At 36.2% G+C, this 19,818-nt stretch overlaps 1 protein-coding gene across 7 annotated transcripts in view; it reads left to right on the top strand.

Annotated features, from left to right (window-relative positions):
- The window catches only part of pde1cb (phosphodiesterase 1C, calmodulin-dependent b), a 177,589-nt gene that overhangs the window by 40,177 nt on the left and 117,594 nt on the right, over positions 1 to 19,818 (top strand). For all 7 annotated transcript variants that reach the window (XM_038281699.1, XM_038281701.1, XM_038281704.1 and 4 more), the window contains exon 3: positions 728 to 893. In XM_038281699.1, the coding sequence (XP_038137627.1) occupies positions 728 to 893 (166 nt within the window). The remainder of the gene's footprint in view (positions 1 to 727; positions 894 to 19,818) is intronic.

The following is a 19,818-nucleotide window of genomic DNA, read 5'->3' on the forward strand; positions in this document are numbered from 1 at the left end:
GAAAGACTGGAGTTTAAGTGTTTTATTTTGCCATGACCTTAGTAAGTTTAAAAAACTTACTAAGGTCTTCTTGAAACTAAGCAAAACACAACAGATGATTTTCTATCAACAATATCACTCACATATAGTCAAGAATGCATTTAATTGGCTTTAGAGACAAAATAAACTACTTTAAAGACTTCAAAATATGTAATGAGAACTAAAGACCAGAGTTCATAGGAGAGGCCTCAAGCACACAATTTGTGAGGATATCACATCTTCCATCTTCTTTATCTACAAGAGATTACATAACCAGCAAAGGTTTTTATTTTTTATTTTTTTGCTTTTAAACCACTAAATGTCAGCTAGTTTGTCCATTCAAGATTATTACACATAAGTTCAAGTCATGTCATAATTTGTTCTGATCTCTTTGAAAGTGTAGATTCATTGGATTGTTACCAGCAGATCTCTGATGGGAATTTCAAAACACATACTGTATGTCATTACTGAATTTTTTTTTTACTGTTAGTGAAGTTCAAAGGTACTACCACTGACAATGTAAATCCACATGAGGGCAGCATTGCAAAGGAATTATATCTGTTTCATGCAAGAAACTGGCCTCATTCCTGTAGACACAACATAAGTAATAGCTATACTTTTAAAACTGGTATAGACCAGCTAGTCTGTAAATTAATATAAAAAAATGTTATGTCACTTTTTATGCAGGTATTTCTCTCTCTTTCTGCAGGCTCTAAATCCCAGAGTGCTTTGTGGAATGCCATCACTGCAGGAATGGGGATCAAAAGCAAAGAGCAGAAGGTTCCCCTGAATGACCCGCGGAGTCCCGAGGAGATTCTGGCCGATGAGCTTCCAGCTTCAGATGAACCAGATGCCACAGAGAGAACTGCCATCAGGTTTGCAGCTGTCAGCTTGTATCATTGTACAAATATTATTATTTGAGATGTAATCCAGATTCATGATCCAGTGAGACATTATACATGTCCGGTTTATTATAGAATAAACACACCATTTATTTCAATAGCAATCATTTGAATGGAAGGAAACAAATGTATAAAACTCAGCATTATTCTGCAGTTTAAATGTGTACATCTAGATTATTAAACCTAAACATTGTGTTTGATATTTAGTTCCCTTGATTCAGTCTCACATGCTGGTAATTGCTATGTATGGCTGCTGACCTCAGGGGACTAAGCCATGATTGATTCCACTGATAATGGGGACATGAAACCAGCTTTAGCATAACCATGTTGTCTCTGAACGCCACATTCCAATTAACCTTGATGCCTCAGAAGAGTGTTACAAATGTCACAGGTGACAGATATCCAGCTTTTTCTGAGGATATTAAGCATACCTAATATTGCATTGGAGGTTTTTAATTGTGCTGGATAAAATATTGGAATCCAGTTTTGGTGCCATTAACTGCTATTTTTTTCTCCTCTTTGCTTCCTTGTGCTATCTTAAATTACAGCAGGGTTTTTTAGGGCCATTGTCTTATCATAAAGCTCAGATTCAGAGTGGTGTGATAAGAAATAGAAAAGGATTTTCCACTTGACTAACCTCAACCTGTTCCTTTATGTAAAAGTTGTAACAATATATTTAAAAGGAAACACAGAGTAAACAGGCACACTGCACCCTGCGCTGAGAAAATGTCCAATTTAGCCATGAAAACAATATATTTATCTTTGAAGTCAGATTACGTTTAATCAGTGTATTTAAGCAACTGCATAAATCGAAAACAAATTTAAATGTGTTTTGAAGATGAGGATCTGGTAGTTGGTAAACAATGAACATAACAGAGCTCAGTACCTAGAATCTGTACCTAGGCAGGATGTTTTTAAAAGTAGAAACACCTAACATAACAAAGCTCAGTGCAGTTTAAAAGATAAACAGGGAGCTTTAAGGTACACTAAAGGAAAGAATGGCTGAAGAAATAAGTCGTAAACACAAACTAGAGGTAGGTAAAGAAGAAATAGGAGGTAAAAAGTAGCACCTTGAATTTATATGAGCCCCTCAGCAGACCTATCGTTTATTATGACCTGAATGACTGAGAATCTTCACCAGCGTATTTAATCTTAACCATAAAGAGAGGATTTCTCAGATTACAGCGCTGGGCTTCTTTTACTGTTGTAGGGAAAGTGAATGTGGAAATAGCCCCTTCTTACAGTTTAAACAACTTCCTATGGATCAGCAGGAACTCACTGTGAGAGCAGTCATACGGTACAAACAAATATTGTTTGTAGAGGAGAGTCTTTACTGGACGTTAACTGCAGATTTATATAAAATGTAACAGTAAGGATTATGAAACGCATTTCAGATTCTTACAGAAATTACATTGCTTTCTAATTTAGTGCTCAGGCAGGAGCTTTGCATCAAATGCTTTCTTCGACATAATTTTCAACATCAAGTGTTTGGCTTTATTTATTGCTGTACTTTCAAAATGCACACTCCTCACTGATTTAATATGCAAACAAACAATAGAAAACTTGTTCAGGGCATGACTGTCAGATAACATAAAGGTGCCCTGAGCGGCTAGGCCAAGGGCGTAGGTTTGATTTCCACTTTGGAAGGAACACTATTGGTCTTCAGTTTCATTGGTCTGATCTCATTGGTCCTATGCAAAAATATACATGCTCTTTTTAAGCTTAATGTGAGCATCAGGACAAATTTGTTTAAAAAGGAACAGCTGAAACAATTAATTATAATAATGGATTTTTTTAAATAATCGTCAACTAATTAATAATTGAATAATTGTTAACTGGAGTATAGGGCCACTAAAATGTGCCTTTAGCCAACAGAGCGACCCACTTAGAGCAGGAATTATACCAAGATTGTAAAAAATATGTAAACATTTTGCATTTAAGATAAAAAAAAAAGTTTCTGTCTGTCAATATTCTCCATCCAGAACTCCTCAAAAGGAAATGTTTGTATCACCTGGTTTAATTTCGTAAAAAATCTTCTTTAAGGAACCTTTGGCTGATCTGATTAGTAATCGATTCAATGAAAAAAATAATCAACAGATCAATAAATTAGCAAAATTATCATTAGTGGCAGCCCTAATTTTATGGTAACATTTCAAGCACATTTCATCCATAATGCAGCACTGAAGGGCAGCTGCTTCACCTTGAGGCTGCCCAGCATAATTATATCTGGGTTTCCTACAATCATATAATGTTTCTATTATACAAGTGGGTTTTTAATAGTAAAGGATTAAATGTAACACAACATTTTATCATCATCCTACATTGCTTACTGTCTGACTGTTTAAATAGCTCCTTATGTCTATTTTCTTTTTTAGTGGCATCATCTACAAACACAACGCTAAGAATGAGACTAAGTTTATTCAAATATAAAATCACTTTTAACAATTATAAAAGACAATATAACACTATCTTATCTGTAATGTAATAGCAACCAAAATTAACAGCAAGATTCAAACATTTTTACCAGACATTAATGTTTGTACTAATTTACTTATGGACCGTGTGGAAATCTAGAAAAATAGAATCAATGTAAATAGAGTTCCTCTGTTTGTCTTTATCCTACTTCTAGTAGAATCCATTAAATAGCACGATTTTTATGTGGAAAAGGATCTTTAGCATCCTTCTCATGTTATATTCTACAAAAGAAATAACACCTGTTAATTATACCTGAACTGCCGTCAAAAATGAAAACAGTGATGGCAAAGAAATATTGCTGAAAGGGAATCAGAAATGTCTATAGCTTACAGTCTTTGCTTTTCCATTTTAACAGCAGTTTTCAGAACTCCTGTCTGACTCAGAATATTTAATTTTATAAAAGAAATCCTAACATTGGTAACTTATATCTCTCAAATTCCACAAATCAAAACTCTCTCCTGCTTCTTTACAGAACTGCAATCAGAAGCTTTCACCTGTTTTAGTGTAGATATTATCTAATTTTTTTAATTGGACTAGTTTCATAGCCTCATATTAATTTTGGTAACAGCCATATTCTTGCGTATTTTTTTTTTTTATTTCGTGCTCCAAGCATGTGCGCACACATACAGACTATAAAAAAAAAGAAATCAGAAAGAGAGAAGGTGGAACTTAAGGCAGAAAAATCAGAGAGTGGAGTTAAACAGTGCAGCACAGTTGATGCGCCGCTATGTGAAAGGGACAGGAAAGACCAGGCAGCTGCAGCTACCTGACAGAGGAGCTGCGAGAGGAAAAGAAGAAACTAGTGCAACAACGCTGGATTGTAAATTATGAACATGTTGTTCATATCCAATTATTGGTAGGGACAAGTAGGTCGGTCCAAAATTCTGATAGGGACATGTCCCTATGGTCCCTATGCAAACCTACGCCCATGGGCTAGGCAATAGTTGGGCCATATTGGTCATATCAAGAACCAGTGTTTCCATTGAGAATATTACAGACTTAAATGTGTCAATGGGGAGAGACAGAGACCGATTTGCTCACAAGCAACCATAGGAAAGGAAAGGTGACCCGTCCCCAATTTATTTCCAAAAAGTTACGTTACCACGCAGTTAAATGAAAAATGTGAAGGCAAAAACATGCTTAGATTATTAAAGTAACATTCAAATGTTAGTATATAAAGATAACTTTCAATAAAAAAAAAAAAAAAATCTGTAGAAACATTTTGTTCTTAAAAAATACCTCATGCACAATGTTAATTACAACCATCTACAGTGATTGAATTCCTTACTGCTTTGTCACAGAAATCCCACTAAAGCCAGCTGATGGCTTTGGTCTTGCTAACAGTGGCTAATGGAGTCCAAATCTATTGAGAGAGCGAGGGATCTACATCTGAGGGATAAATAGCAAGATTATGGTGGGAAGTGATTAAAATGACACAGGGATCAATAGTAATCTCTAAACTGAAGTAACAAAGTGTCACCCCTTTGACCGCAGCTGAAGGTTATCCTTCAATCTGTGATAATTCGATTTTAGGTTGAACAAAGGATGATCAGATATGTAACAGGCAGGAAGCACTTTAGTAACTGACCTTAAAATAAGATAAAAACAAAGGTTTCCAGGTTAACATATCTGTAGCTGTTTTTCTATCTTTCTAAAGGTGAAGGCTTTTGCTTCGGCTTTTTATGTCTTGTTTTATGCTTTCATCATCTTTGAGGTCAACGATGGCATGCAACTGGGACAACTGACCCAGTTATCCTTATAATTATAACTATCCAGAATGAAACTGATTGGTTTTTGTTTTTATCCTCACTTTATGTCCTTAGAAGCTTTGTTGCTAGAAGTGAAGACAAAAGATTTTTATTAATAAGACTAGCTCTAACTTTGGCTCTAACCCAAAGGCAGATATGTTGCTGTCTATTGACTTTAGCCTGCTTCTGTCATTTATATTAGAATGGTTAAACTATAGACATATACGTTTAATGACCTAGATTATTTCTTTAGAAAACACTGATTGACTCTGAATAATATTCTGATTTAAACACAGTAGGACTCCCCCTGTTTCCACTACCTAATGGATCAGAGTTGTTTCTATTTAATGTTGCTACTGATCACTGTGGTAACACTTTGAGAGGACACAGCTGCAACCTACTTACATTTGTCTCTTTTACTCCTGCAGATTAAGGAAGGTTATTCTTTTAAAGGCACACTATGCAACATTTTTCAGTTAATTAATGTGTTCCATAACGTTATGGATGATTAAATTATTCATTTCAGGTTGAACAAAGGTATTCTCGGCTGCCCTGGTGGTCTGTGGGGGAAATACTGCACTTGCAATTGCAGGAGCACCGACCCGCACCCACAGGCTCAGAAGTCTCGCGAGAGTCAGTCTTGCTTTACGGCGAGAACTGCTACACCCCCCAGTTAAAAGCATTCTCGTTGCTAGCACAGTGGCAATCTTTGTGCAGTTATGCTACGTTCACATCGGACGCAGCAAAATCGCGTCTGCTGCTTCATTTTTGCTGCTTGTACCAGTTAGTTCTGACGCGCGGCTGAAGCAGCTTTGCTGCTCTGGCTGTGCGGTGCAAAAGTGTGTCTGACGCGCTTTGGGCGGAGCTTCACTATCCTTTCTCTGCCTTGCAGCTATATTTGCTGTGATCAGTGGGAATAAAGTAGTTTTAATATGTGTTTAAGTGAGAAAATACACCTGAAAACGTAATCAGTGCCGTCAGTTCATTCAGATTATTATCCTGCCTTCAATATTTTTTCTGTCGGAGCCGCTCAGACCCCCACATACCAGGGATGCGCTGACAGTAGGGATCCCTTCATCAGCAGCCTCTGGCCGGGTCGCCTCCTCGCGGTTCACCGCGGCAGCTGGTAGGTGTTTTTCATCTAAATAATCCAAACTGCATACAGTATTCTGCCGGCAGATTTCTGCATTTTAAGTTAATTTAGGTGTCAATAAACTGTTTAAGAGGAGTGATCATCAGTGCTGTGTCTCTCTCCCTGCATCAGATGCTTAAACGCGCCTGACGCGCTGCTTCAGCTGCTCAGACGTGCTGCGCCTGCTGCTCAAAACGCGCCGCGGGACCTTTTGCTGCGCCTTGACGCGCGTCAACCATTGACTTTGCATGTAAACTCGCTGCTTCTGTCGCGCCAGCTACGTCCAGTGTGAACGCAGCATTAGTCATTCGTTGCGTTCGCCTGTCTGCTAAGCTCAAAACAACCGCGCCTGGCTTGACGGAGAAACCAGGAGAACAGCTGTGCATATTTACGACAGTGCACTTTTACTTTCGCCCTCTGGGGGGAGCCTCGCTGGAAAATCAACACCGGTTGCATAGTGTACCTTTAAGTTTTTTTCAACATTACTTGTGGCCATTTTGTTTTTCATGGCCTCTGTTTATTGTCTTGTCAGTAACACTGGAAGATCAATATAGATATTATTTAAGTTTTTCAATAAAATCAATAGACAACAAATAACAAAGTATAGGAAAAAACTGAACAAATAGAAATACACAGAACATACTCATTAAATTGTATATCACACCCTGGCTTTTGATTGCCATATTGATTTCTTTGTGGGTCTCAGGATTTTTATTACAGTTGACAAGTTATGATCCCAGATCAACCAAAATAACTCCAGCTGACAGATATAAATTATTAGAATCACTCAACTGCTGTTCTTATACAGTTAAGTCAGAAACATAGGCAGATGATATGAAGATTTCCTTAAGTTGTTACTTTTTAAAGAACAGGATGAACTGATGAGGGATAATAAATATATTTAATGAAAACAGGCAGCGTTTTAGAGGTCAATTATGTCTTTTCCCAAAAATTTTTTTTACAAAAATACCAATGTATGAAAATAAGCCCTGTCCAATAGCAGGTTAATATTCAGATTAATTTGAAAGAGCAATGAAGAACTAAGAAAAGTAAACTATAATTCCTGGAAAAACATTATAGGGTATGATGAAAATATATGATTAATCTGCTTTTTTGTTGTTACAATGCAATTTGAACATTATGCCGCAATCCTTGTAGCTCCTCAAACTAACATAGCCTCATATCCTGCCAAATCTCCATGTTCATTTGCAGCTATGACCCCTATGTGGTCAACTGTTGAGATTTATCTGATGGTTAATTGGATACCATGCGCTGCAGTTCACTCTGCAGCTGATTAAGGCGCCTGTCTCCGATATGGCAGGCTACTGTCTCTGTAGCTGACCCCTCATTTGGCAGCAGCAATGGGTTTACAGACCCCCACAGACAGCCCCTGTGAAGCAAAGAGCTCCATCAAAAGCCTCAGTAGCCCACTAATGAGCCTCCGCTGGTCAGAGAGACAGGAAGCCCAAATAGCAAAGCCATTATCTAAATGATTAAGACATAGCCTCAATATTATGATGTTACATAGCTGAGTCACTGCTGCACCACATGAAATGCCACAATATTACACAGATAAAATCTAAACACAATCATCAGGACACTATATATCATTGAAACAGGAGTCAAATGTACAGAAACTGGGAACAGAATAAAGCTCTAACATGTGCCAGACTAAACAACAAGATGATCACTGCTGTTCAGAATCCAAGATTGCCAAAAGGCCAAGACTTTAAAAAAAAATTAACTATGGTTAAGAATATGGAAGTAAGACCAGAGGCTGTAATGCTACAAATACTATATGACCAGTTTATGAGAAACAGAAGAAATTGTCATGCACATTATTAGTATTATTAGGATTTCCTTTATCCAAATAATAGCTTGTAAATACACTACAGGCATTTTAATCCACTCACCCAAGATATAGGTGCACCCTTCTCTTCAGGCTCCACTACTACTCTAAACAGATCCCAATGATGTATTAATATTCTAACCAAATCAGGTTTGTTATTTTAAAGCATGGACAAAAGGAAGGGAGATGTAACTTGTATGGGCAGCATGAATTTACTATTATTTATTTTGGTGAACTTTTGATAGACTTCATAGTTGACATGCCAAGAAAAAGTCGATTCCAGGGTTGCCCAAATTAGAGAAAATGTCACTGACTTTAGAAACAGGAAGATATGTTTTGGTGACATAATGTTTGAGGAACAAATGAAGAGGTCCAAAAATACTTCTTTTGAGACCTTGAATTAATCATGGGGGAGACAGCAAGATGGTCTTGCCATGCTTTGAGGGAGGTCAAATAGGAGATTTGTACTGAGTGGAAAAGAGCTTTAGGTGCAAAAGGCTACCATTAGAACTTTCACTATGAAATACCCCATGGATAACATTTGTTCAGAACCAGTTTCACGCTTCAACAAAGATACTCACCCTAAGAATGCCTCCAGCAATGCATTATCAATATTTTACAAAGATGCCATGATCCAGAGTTCTGAGTGAAAGGGAGAAGCTAGCACAATCTCAAGATCTGGACCATAATGAGTCACTGTGGGAGAAGCTAAGCAGCATTGTCAGAAGGAAGACGCCATGAAGGCAGTGTGTTTTGTGTAAGAAGCCACTGGAAGAGCATAAGGTGTTTGGCTTTGTTCTTAACAAGTTAAGGTCAGAAGAACAAATAAATAATTTACAGAGATTTTCCATATTTGAAAAATAAAATGTTTACAATTTAATGCAAGCTTTTGAGTATCTGGTTTCACAGATAAAGCTTGCTCCATGGAGAATAATAAAGTGATTTATAAAATAAACTTTAAAAATGTGAGTTGCTTTAATTAAATTTCTTATAAATAAATGAAACATTTTATTTAATAAACATATCTAGGTAGAAGTAAGATGCTGTATGCAATGGAAAACAGGTGTATCATATTCTGAGTGTTCTTATAAACGGGTCAATAAGCAGCACATACTTTTTGGGACTTTTTGTTTAGACTCTAACTGAGTTTAAAAGTGAATCTACATGACAACAAGCCATCCATAATTGCTAGTATGACAGCTCTCTGTGGAAGTATTTACACTTGTAGGTTACAGCACCTCTTTGCTTGGATTATACAGTCTCTAGCCTTGATGGGTACTTTTTAAATAACTCTCAATCATGTCCCCATTTGCTCCTTCCAAGGGCTGTGGGTGTCTAACTAACAAGCTTATGGAGCTTACTGCTCTAGCTGTTTAGAATAAATAGACCGCACTCTAGAAAATAACATTTAGCAAGGAAAATTAGGTTAAAAGATGCATAAATATATTCACCAGGTACCAGAAAATGAGAATGCAATGAGAAATCTTTAAGTAAATAGATGCAAATAGCACAAGGTGAACCGATCACATAAGGATTTGCAGAGATGGGAAGTAACGAAGTACAAATACTTCGTTACTGTACTCAAGTAGATTTTTCTGATATTTTTACTTTACTTTACTACGTATTTTTACACAAATATCTGTACTTTCTACTCCTTACATTTAAAAAAATTGGCTCGTTACTTTAGTTTTGAATCATTTCAATGGAGTTACCGTTATTATTTTTCACGTCATCAATACCAAATTCAATCTAATTGGATGGGAATCTACGTTGCATTTGACGCACCACTACAAGATGAATCGACAGATTCGGCGGTATTCATTGGCGGCAAATCATTGCAGCTTGGTGGCGGTGGCGTTAGCATAGTAGTATGGACGACGAGATGATTGAAAATGAACACAACGGAGATCTAGTCCTATTGGCAGACATCCATTTAAAATGTAGGCAACGGCATGAAAAAAGTGGTTTCTACTTTTACTTTTATACTTTAAGTAAATTTACAAGCCTGTACTTTGTTACTTTTACTTGAGTAAAGAAGTTTAATCAGTACTTCCACTTTTACCAGAGTATTTTTTAACACAAGTATCTGTACTTTTACTCAAGTACGGAAAGTGAGTACTTTTGCCATCTCTGAGGATTTGTAACGAAGGATCTCGGAGGTTAGATGAACTTTACGACAGTAATCCTGTTAAATTTGAGACAACACCTTTTAAGCACTAAGTCGACAACACATATTTTGTGGCATCTGGCACCAGCTTTTATCTATATTCCTGTTTCAAAGATCAATTTAGCAGCTCTGGAGCTCTTTTTATTAAAACTTTCTTATTAGTCAGCTGCATTGTTTTTGCTTCACTGCAAAAAACAGAAATCTAAGTAAGTCAGTTGTCTCAAAATATTTGCATTTTCCCTTGGATTAATCAGATAAGTGAGACACTGCCATTAAATAAGATAATTTACATTTTAAATAAAAAGCTTATGTTAATGGTGTTATTTTATTATACCCATTCCATTGGCAGATTGTCTTATTAACCTACTAAAATTAAGGGTGAATTTACTTATTGTAAGAAATGTTTACTTATTTTTAGATATTTTTGCAGTGTCATCCTTGCTCTAAACCAAAGTCCTTCATTCTAAGGTCTATATATATATTCTTATCATATCCCTATGGCAAAACTCAGATAAAAGGTTTAAGAACAATTCTTATCTTTGGGAACTTTTAGCCAGAAGGTGAAAACAAGGAGCCAGCCCTGTGTAAAAATGCTTTTCCTTTTTTACTGAGATTGCTTCTCTTCTCCCCTGAGTCCGCACCTTTGACCTGTTGCTATCTTCTTTAGGAGCAAACTAATGTATTTTTCCACTTCCATAACCACACAAATAAATAACTCTTTTTTGGTTGAGTGAGCTCAGTTTCTTTCAACTGGTTTTGTATCTCTACTAATTCTGAGAGAAATAAAGTTTAGGCATGAGAATCATATTTTTTGATAGATGATCTCCAAGAAAATGTGGTCATTACTGTGAAGGCGATTGCTATTTTGATGCATAGCTATCCTTATCGAGCTGCCTGGAAATTTAAATGAGATTTGAATTTTTCATGCACCTCCAAATGGCAAGGGCTATTAATGTCTTGATTTCACTGTCTGAGATATGTTGGAGCCTCAGTAGATATTACAGTATAATTTTCATCAGGTCCTTCCATCTTAGTTGTACAAATTTATTTGAGGATGGCTTGTTTCTCTGGGGGTCTATCCTTAGCACTTGTAATAATAATTAATCATATATTTTTTATCATTAGAGTAAGGAAGGTGGTAGGTTTAGGTTGTTGAGTTAATCCATAAATCGATAATTTATATTGAATGTTAACTATGTAACTAAACAACGTTTCCCTGTAGAAAATCTCTCATGAAGACTGTTATTGTTGAGGCATACCCAAACCTCCATCAAGGTCGCTGAAAAAGCTTTTAACTGTTAACACTTTCCATTTTGTTTTATTCTATCTTCGAGTTGACTCATATTTTATCTTGACTTTGTGACAAATGCTGCAAATTGTCACAAACCGTGTTTGAATGTTCTCTCCAGTCTGTTAATAACACTCAACGTTATATCCAGATTACTGGGCATGAAAAAGGCAGCAGGAAAAATGTCTGCAGTTTAGAAATATAAGCAGATACTGAATTATGTTGTTTATTTCTGTTTCTCCCATTTCTTCATTTCCAGAAGATGTTTCATTAGTATCCACTTACCAGTTTATTTAGGTGCTTTCTGGTATATTTTTTAGGCTTTCTACATCTCTCAGCAAGAGTGCATTAATCCTGCTCTTCAGCTCACCAAGTTCCAATTTGCCTTTCTTCCAGTTAGAACTAAATGATTTATTTGTATTTAGAATTATTCTAAAACATATATCTTGCATGCATTTTGTCAAGCAAACAATAGCAAAATAACTTTTAACATTTTTTGTTCTGAATAAACTTTTTAAAAAAATTCTAAAATCACATACATGCTTTTAAATCCTGTTTTATTTTAAATGCTATTTTCAAGTTGTATTTCTAAATGGAAAATTAACAACCCCAATTCATAAATTTGATCATAAATACATTTCCTTATCAAACATTTAAAACTTTGAAACTAACCTTGCGTTTTTAAACAGATGTTGCAGCTTAATTTTCATTTTAATTTAGCCTCTCTATTTAGCATGTCCTCTCTGGTCCCTTTAGCTTTTGCAGGAGACTTAGCTGCTCAACATGCTCACTATGTAACCCCAGACAGTGGAAACTCACAGGCATATTCTATTTGGAAAAGTAACAATTCGATCTAATCCAATTTTGAAATAAACTATTCTTCTTAGCACTGAATGGATGCTTTAAAGTTTTGCCTTATTTGCAGAAGTCTCCTTAAAGCTTAAATCATTGACATCAGTACTATGGATGTAGTTAACCTAAGGGATTTAATTGTCTGTTGAGCTGTTCCAAATGTTGCTTGCTGCTTTCTTTTCCATCTGCAAACTTTATGTACAATTTGTCTACTAACTAAACATTTAGTGCTAACTAAAGTAATCCATACCTTAGATAAAGTGGGACTAGTGTTTAAGATAGTGAAAGGCAGAGCAGTAACAATTTTTGTTGTGAAGCTGTCTCACCAAAGAAAGAAGAGCTGGTTACATCATAGTAGCTACTGTGATTGGCTTAAGTTGTTTTTTAGTCTGCTCAGCGACCAGAAAGGTCCTGCAAAAAAGCTAAACGGAAAAGAGTAAAAATGGGAGAACACACATGGAGCAGAAGGATAGCAGAAATGCTAAATGAAGAGCGTGGCGTTAAAAGAAATGTCATTGCAACAAGGATTTTAAAGTGCAAAGTGAAAAAGAAAATGGAAAACAGAATAATAATTGAAATGTCTAATAAGGAAAGGAATTTATCAGATTTATGAATTGTGGCTTTATAAATCTCACTTTAGAAACAGAATTCTAAAATGTATTTCAAAGGTATTATTTGATAGTGTATTAATTAGTGAAAGTAGGTGACGCCTGGTCCTCCACTGCACAGAACAATTTGTATATAGATCATAAAGATCACTGAAAAAAGTAGACGTGTTTGAGGGCTTTTACTTATTAATGGTTCAGGGAAAATATGCTAGTATGTACACTGCAAACATTTTAGCCTTGAATTGTAAGGAGTACAACATTATACTGTGAAACACGCTCACAACAATTTACTGTCATTTCACATCTGTGATATTACAACACATTACTGGAGGATTGCAGCATTTTGCCATACATCATTACAATAAGGCCCTGTACTTAAACAACGTGTAAAGTAATGTAGAAGTTCTCATTCATTTATTTTGAATTTACAACTTCAATTGTATATAATGCTTAAATTGAGCAGCAATTTACTGTGAAAGTAATGCAAATGAATACATCCCTCCAGTCATCTTCTCCCGCTTAATCTGTCAGGGTCATGGTGGTGTTCATGATTCTCTCCAGCAGTCTATGGGTGAAAGGCAGAGTACACCGTGGCAGGTCACTAGTCCGTTGCAGGGCAACACAGAGACATACAACTATGCACACACATTCTCACACCTAAAGACAATTTGGAGTTGCCAATTAGTCTAACAGTCATACCACTGTCTTGCCATACGACTTTCCAGGACTTTTCAATAAAGTTTTTCCACTGTAATATTAGTGTTTAATTCTGTGAAATCTTTGTATTGGTTTTACTGTGTTGCTACGATATTACAGACCTTGTTGTGATATTTTTTGATTGCAGAATTTTTCTGTAAAATAAGAATTAAATGCTGTCAAATCAAAGGAGACTAATTTTAACTGGTAATCTTTGGGATATTACAGAGGATTTTCATTTCTGTAAAATACTACTGTTAAGCTGGTGATTTCTAATAGTGTACAATTTGATGATTATGGCTTGCAGTTTTTCCAAGAACATCTAAATGTTTCACAGGAGGAGGAAATCAAAGGATTTACATACAAATATGTTGCTTTATGGGTTTGTTACGGCTTACATAATCTTTTGGAAGACTAGTGATTTGAGAATTAACCTGCTTATGGTCATATGCCCCTTTTCCATCAACAATTTCAGCTCCACATGACTCTAAACCACTCGGTCTCTCTCTGCTCCTCGTAGAACTACCTGTGTTTCCATGGACCCACCAACAGGAGCTGCGGCTTTAAGCCCTACCTCCAACTGTCAGTGTTGTGTGCTGTGCCACTATTAATCGTTTTACGTTTAACAATACCACATTAAAGAGAACTGAAACTTTAAAAAAAAATAAAACCATAAATACATAAATGAATGGTGTTTGTATCATGGCATATGCAGGAGTGTCTTGGATATTTATTTTTTATGGATATAACCTGAAATAATAATAAAAAGCACAGCTGCCCTGTGCCTGCACAAGGTTTTATTGGGTACAACAGAAGCATACAGGGGAGATGCAGCTGAATTATCAGCTCCAGTTTATTAGAGTTTAAATATCGAGCTTTATTAGGAAGTCACTGTCACACTAATGGAAAGAATCATGATAAGGAATTTAAAGTGTAAATTTGCAGACTTTTGATTGCCGGGAAAATGGTTCTAAAGGGGTCATAGAATTGAGTAGAGTTTACAATGTCATAGATGAATAACGATAGCTCAGTGGCTGAAATGGACGTACAGAGAAGTTCAAACCCCATCGACAACACCTTTTTCTGCAAATCTCACAATTTAAACTTTCACCATAAAACGGATAAATTCAAATGAAGCCCCAAACTGACGTCAATTAGGGGGTGGTGCCTTATTTGGTTCTGGCCTGTACTTTTGTCACATCCCGAAATAGACATACAGACCAGCCCACTGGTTCACTGGCCCAAGAACATGAATAGAGGTAGATGGAAGACACCAGTTTAGTTGTTTAACCTACAGTTGGGTTTATTTCTACAAGATTTATAAAGCAGGCAGTTTCTCAATTGAAAATGAGCCAGAACCACAGGCGTATATGCAGTTTTCAAGGCTGCACAGAGGAAGGGGAATTTTTTTCCCCAGCTGGGCCGCTGACTAGACTGGACCGGGCATTCAAACCAAGCCATTATCTCCGGGGCTGGTCCAGGGATGGAACGACTAGCTGGGGGACGGAACGACCAAACCCAACCGGGTGACATTATCCTACCCCCTGACTGCCTTACTATGCTTCCCCCCAGGGCTGCGGCTACCGTCACCGGGTCGGGTTCGGTCGCTCCGTCCCCCGTTGGCTCCCTGCAGGACATGTCTGGAATAAAGAAGACGTCTGGTCATCCTATATCAACAATTTCGTTGTTTCATTGAGTGAATGCTTGTTGCTATGATGCGTCTTTGCTCAGCAGCTTCGCTCGTTGTAGACCAACCAATCAGCGCACAGCTATCTATTTATTCATGAGCATACCATAAAATGAAGAAAACCAGTTGTTTCATCCTGGGGTTCTTAACCAGGCTTGCATTAGAGCTAATAGAACAGCAAATATGCCATTTTCAGCCCAACCAATGTTACACACCCTATTCAGAGACCTTACAATCATTCTATGATCCCTTTAAAGAGAGGAATCTTAAGAATAAATAATTCCAAAAAGTTAAAAAAGCTTCTAAACTGGTAGACAGAAGGGTCGGAACATCAAGGTTCACAATTCAAGAAAATTGTACTTATGTTTGAAGCCACTTTTCAGCCAGAGATGTCAGAACCATCTTACCTTGGCTAAGAATAAAAAAACTGACCTTTGCTAAGTGTTCTAAAATCATCCTTTTAGTTGAAAGTAAAGTTTTCAAAATTTTTTTTTCAAGTCAAGGTCCCAGGCTTCAGAGGTACAGAACCTACCAAAGTCAAATCAGAAGTTTCCATAGGGATGATTTGAGGTGGAATGTCAACTGCTAGCATTGGTTACATGTGTTTCCTGAAGTCAATGCAGGCATCCACCTTGAAATATCAAAACACTTCATGCTCCCTTCTGTTCTTAATCATTTCTGGAGATGCTGAACAGACCAAACAACACAGACAAACTGAAAGCAGTTTTAAAGCCAGTCAGAACTTTTTTCACCACCCACCAGTTGTTTGCTTTTACACCACAGCAGCAAGATTCTGGAATTTATGCAAAAGCAGTTCTGAGTTAGTATTTCGCGGAAGTACACTGTTGTTTAAATAATTAAACATTTCTCTTTTGAAATTGATATATTTGTCAGTCTAATGCAATATCTGGGTGGTCTTTTTTACTAAAATCTATTAAAGTCTATAATTTAGCAGGCTGACACGACTATAAAATGTTTGTCAAAGTATCAGTATAATAATATAATATTCTAAAGTAAAAATAATGGTAAGACTGCTTCTAATGCTTAGCGAGGCTTTACATATGCCTTCATAAGAAGTTTCATTTCTTTCTCTCTTTATACATCATCTATGTTACCAGAAGTTCAGAAAGGTATATTCAGTGAGATCTTTAAAATTTCCGGTCTCTTACTTTTTTTATCTTGATTTTTATGATTAGAATATAGATTTATATTCATTTCTAAAACTTTTTTTGTTCAAAAACCTTTTATCCAACCTTTCACTGTTAGTTCGAGAAAGACAATGTTACATTGCTGCTGTTAGCTGAAAAATGACTACTGAGAGCAGCAGGGTAAGGAGGCAGTATATATAGTCTGTATCCAGCAGTTTTTCATAGCTAGTAAATCTAGGGTCACAAGGTTGCTGCCAGTCTCAAAATGACAGTAATCAAGAGGCAGGGGTTCCCCTGGAAACTGATCCATCACAGGGAAACACAGAGATAGAAAAATAACTGCACACAGACCTAGACCTCACAGTGATTTAGAGAGCCAAGTTAACCTAACTTGCATGTTTATGGGGTTTTAAAACAAATACTAAAACTGGAGTTGAAAAGGTGCCAAGTGCCTGCTGATGACTGTAATTTGTAACTGGCCTCCTCCCTCAAAAACACATTTTTATAGCATTTAACTGTCGGATATGGAAGTTAGGAGCACTCAAGTTAAAACCCCTTGTGTATTTTCTTGTATATTATTCACATCTAGTCTAAACTGAGTCATATAAATTATGTTATCAAAGATAAACAGCAAACTGCTGGGTTTAAATAAATCTGTTATTCCTGTGACTTGATGATTGTCTTCCCCCTTCGCAAACCACAGCTTGGGGGGAAAAAATCCTTTATTAACCTTTTTTTAAATGGCCACTTTGTAAACATATGAAATATTTTGTATTTGGAAAAACATAATGTTACATTTAGGACAAAAATATAACTCTGCAAAACTGTCTGAGGGAAAATATGTGGGAAAAATATTTGTAGTATAGCTTTACCAGTTTTCATGATGATGATGATGATATTTGTTTTTATTTCAGACATTTCACCAACAAAATATTATAATAACAAAGACTTTCATGTTTCTAAGTCTACATGCAATTCCTTACTATCAAATTTACATATTTACATACATACATGTTAATGCACAACATATTTGGTGACTGTGAGCCTGAAAAGGAGTCTGATGGAGTTTAATTTATATAACCAAACCTCTCTTCCATCCAATAATTAATAGCATTAATAGGCTTCCTGTTTTCAGTATCCTTTCAGTATTTCCCAATCCAGATGAAAATAATACACACACACACACACACATATATATATATATATATATATATATATATATATATATATATATATATATATATATATATATATATATATATATATATATATATATATATATATATATATATATATATATATATATACATAGCTATCTATATACATATATACATATTTTAGACTCAGCTTGGATTTGATGTTTATGTGTTGATGTCATACAGACCAGATTTACATTTTTTGGTTAATGGACTGAGATTAGTTAGTTAGTGACAATTGACCTTCATCAAGCAAGAGATATGATTTTGTCTCTAATTTTACTATCTCCTAATGTACTCTACCTTTTACTTTTAACTTTAGCTGATATTAATTTTTTTAAGCTTTTGTGCCAAAAATGTAACCCGCTTTCTGTGACATGAATTCACATTCTGATGGCATGTAACATCAGGTACATGTAGTGAAAACCTGTGTATAATGTGCAGTCAGACGTGAAGCTGCTGCTCACTAAGCTAACGTGTCATTTCTGCTCACGACGTGGAATCCCCTTGAGCCAGCATACCTCTACAGAATGCAATAAACTATGTTCTATAAAGGGGATACAAAAAACAAGGAAGAAACTGAAGGACTGGGGGAAAAGCGACATGGATTAGTGCACCTTTGTGAACATCCCTAGACACATGGCACTCAGACAAACCCGTGTCCTCACAGAAGAACCGTCTCAACAGATCAAAGCAGGAAGCTCTTTGAGGTGTCCCCTGGCATTATCCCCGCATTGTACATCAAGTAATTGAAAGACCTGAGAGTATTTTGGGGGGCTTGCAGAAGTATTGAAAAGATCAAGGGTGACTGATTGAGTTATTTTCACAAGTTTGGGACCAGACAAAAGAAAAAAACAGCATGATCTTTGTTTATTTGGAAGTCAGTGCTTTTCAAAATCGTACTTTTACTCATCCCTGGCATGAATTATCTAGAAATTTTGCACTTTTACTGAATTACAATAATAGTTTTTTAATGTTGGACCTACTGGCAAAGAAGCAACTGTTTTCAAGTTCAGGTATACAAACTGGCTGTAGAAACTGGATTTTTATTTTTATCTTACCTCAGAGCTACACAGGATCAAAATTACAAATGCATGATTAAATACACAATACGCAAGTCCTTATATATTTCATTATTTGTTCCTTTATAAGATGTGCTAACAAAACCATGTTGATCCCATTAGAGCTCCTAGCATAATTGTGGCTCGAGATATGTGCAGAGGTTATATGAATTGTTTGCTTTTGTGACACAGTCTCTGGTGTTAAATATTTTCTTTATAGTTAAGGTCAATGGTTTTTCAGAAGTTACAGGAAAGCCTGCTGAATCTGTTCTTCAACCACTTTTGATTGATTCATGAGAATATTGTCTTGTTTGATCATACAGCTGTATCAACGTAAATAAATTAAATAAGGATGAAATGAAACAATCTGGGAATCACCACAACTCTACTTTTCCTTTTCATTAAAATAACTTTGAACCAGACAGAAATTCACAACAATCAAAATCCTTTTGGTTTTGTGGTTAAACTTGACAAAGATTAAGCTATTTGGTCATGATAATAATAATTATGTTTGGAGGGGAAAATTATGTGTGCCTTTTTTTGTTTATCTGGCATAGAAATCAGTCTTCCGAGGAATGAATGCCTGGAAACAAAGGAGCTGGCTGAGGTTCAGGAAGTAGTGTAGTTGAGCATTTAGCTCATTCTACCAAGTGCAAGGCTGGATTATCCAATAGGCATTATGGTCACAGGCCCAGGGGCCCAAGTGGTCTCATCCATATTGGGTAGCCAATAATCAATAAGACACATGCCGTTGCTGATAATAATAATAAAAAAAAAAACCTCAGTGGAATTGTATGATTTGTCAGGCAATGGTGGTAACACTTAGAGCAGAGAGGATGTGCAGGCTCAGGATGGTGCTGTGGTTGCCTCACAAAAAAAAAACAAAACAAAACAGCATAAAGATTTGGATATCTGACTCAGGAATATTCTTTCCTGTCTGCAAAGAAAATAACACGTAGCATTGCGCTGTAAACAGGTGCGTTTCAAAATG

This window comes from Cyprinodon tularosa, unplaced genomic scaffold (assembly GCF_016077235.1).
Source record: "Cyprinodon tularosa strain WSP-4 unplaced genomic scaffold, ASM1607723v1 ctg174, whole genome shotgun sequence".
NCBI classification, from domain to species: domain Eukaryota; kingdom Metazoa; phylum Chordata; class Actinopteri; order Cyprinodontiformes; family Cyprinodontidae; genus Cyprinodon; species Cyprinodon tularosa.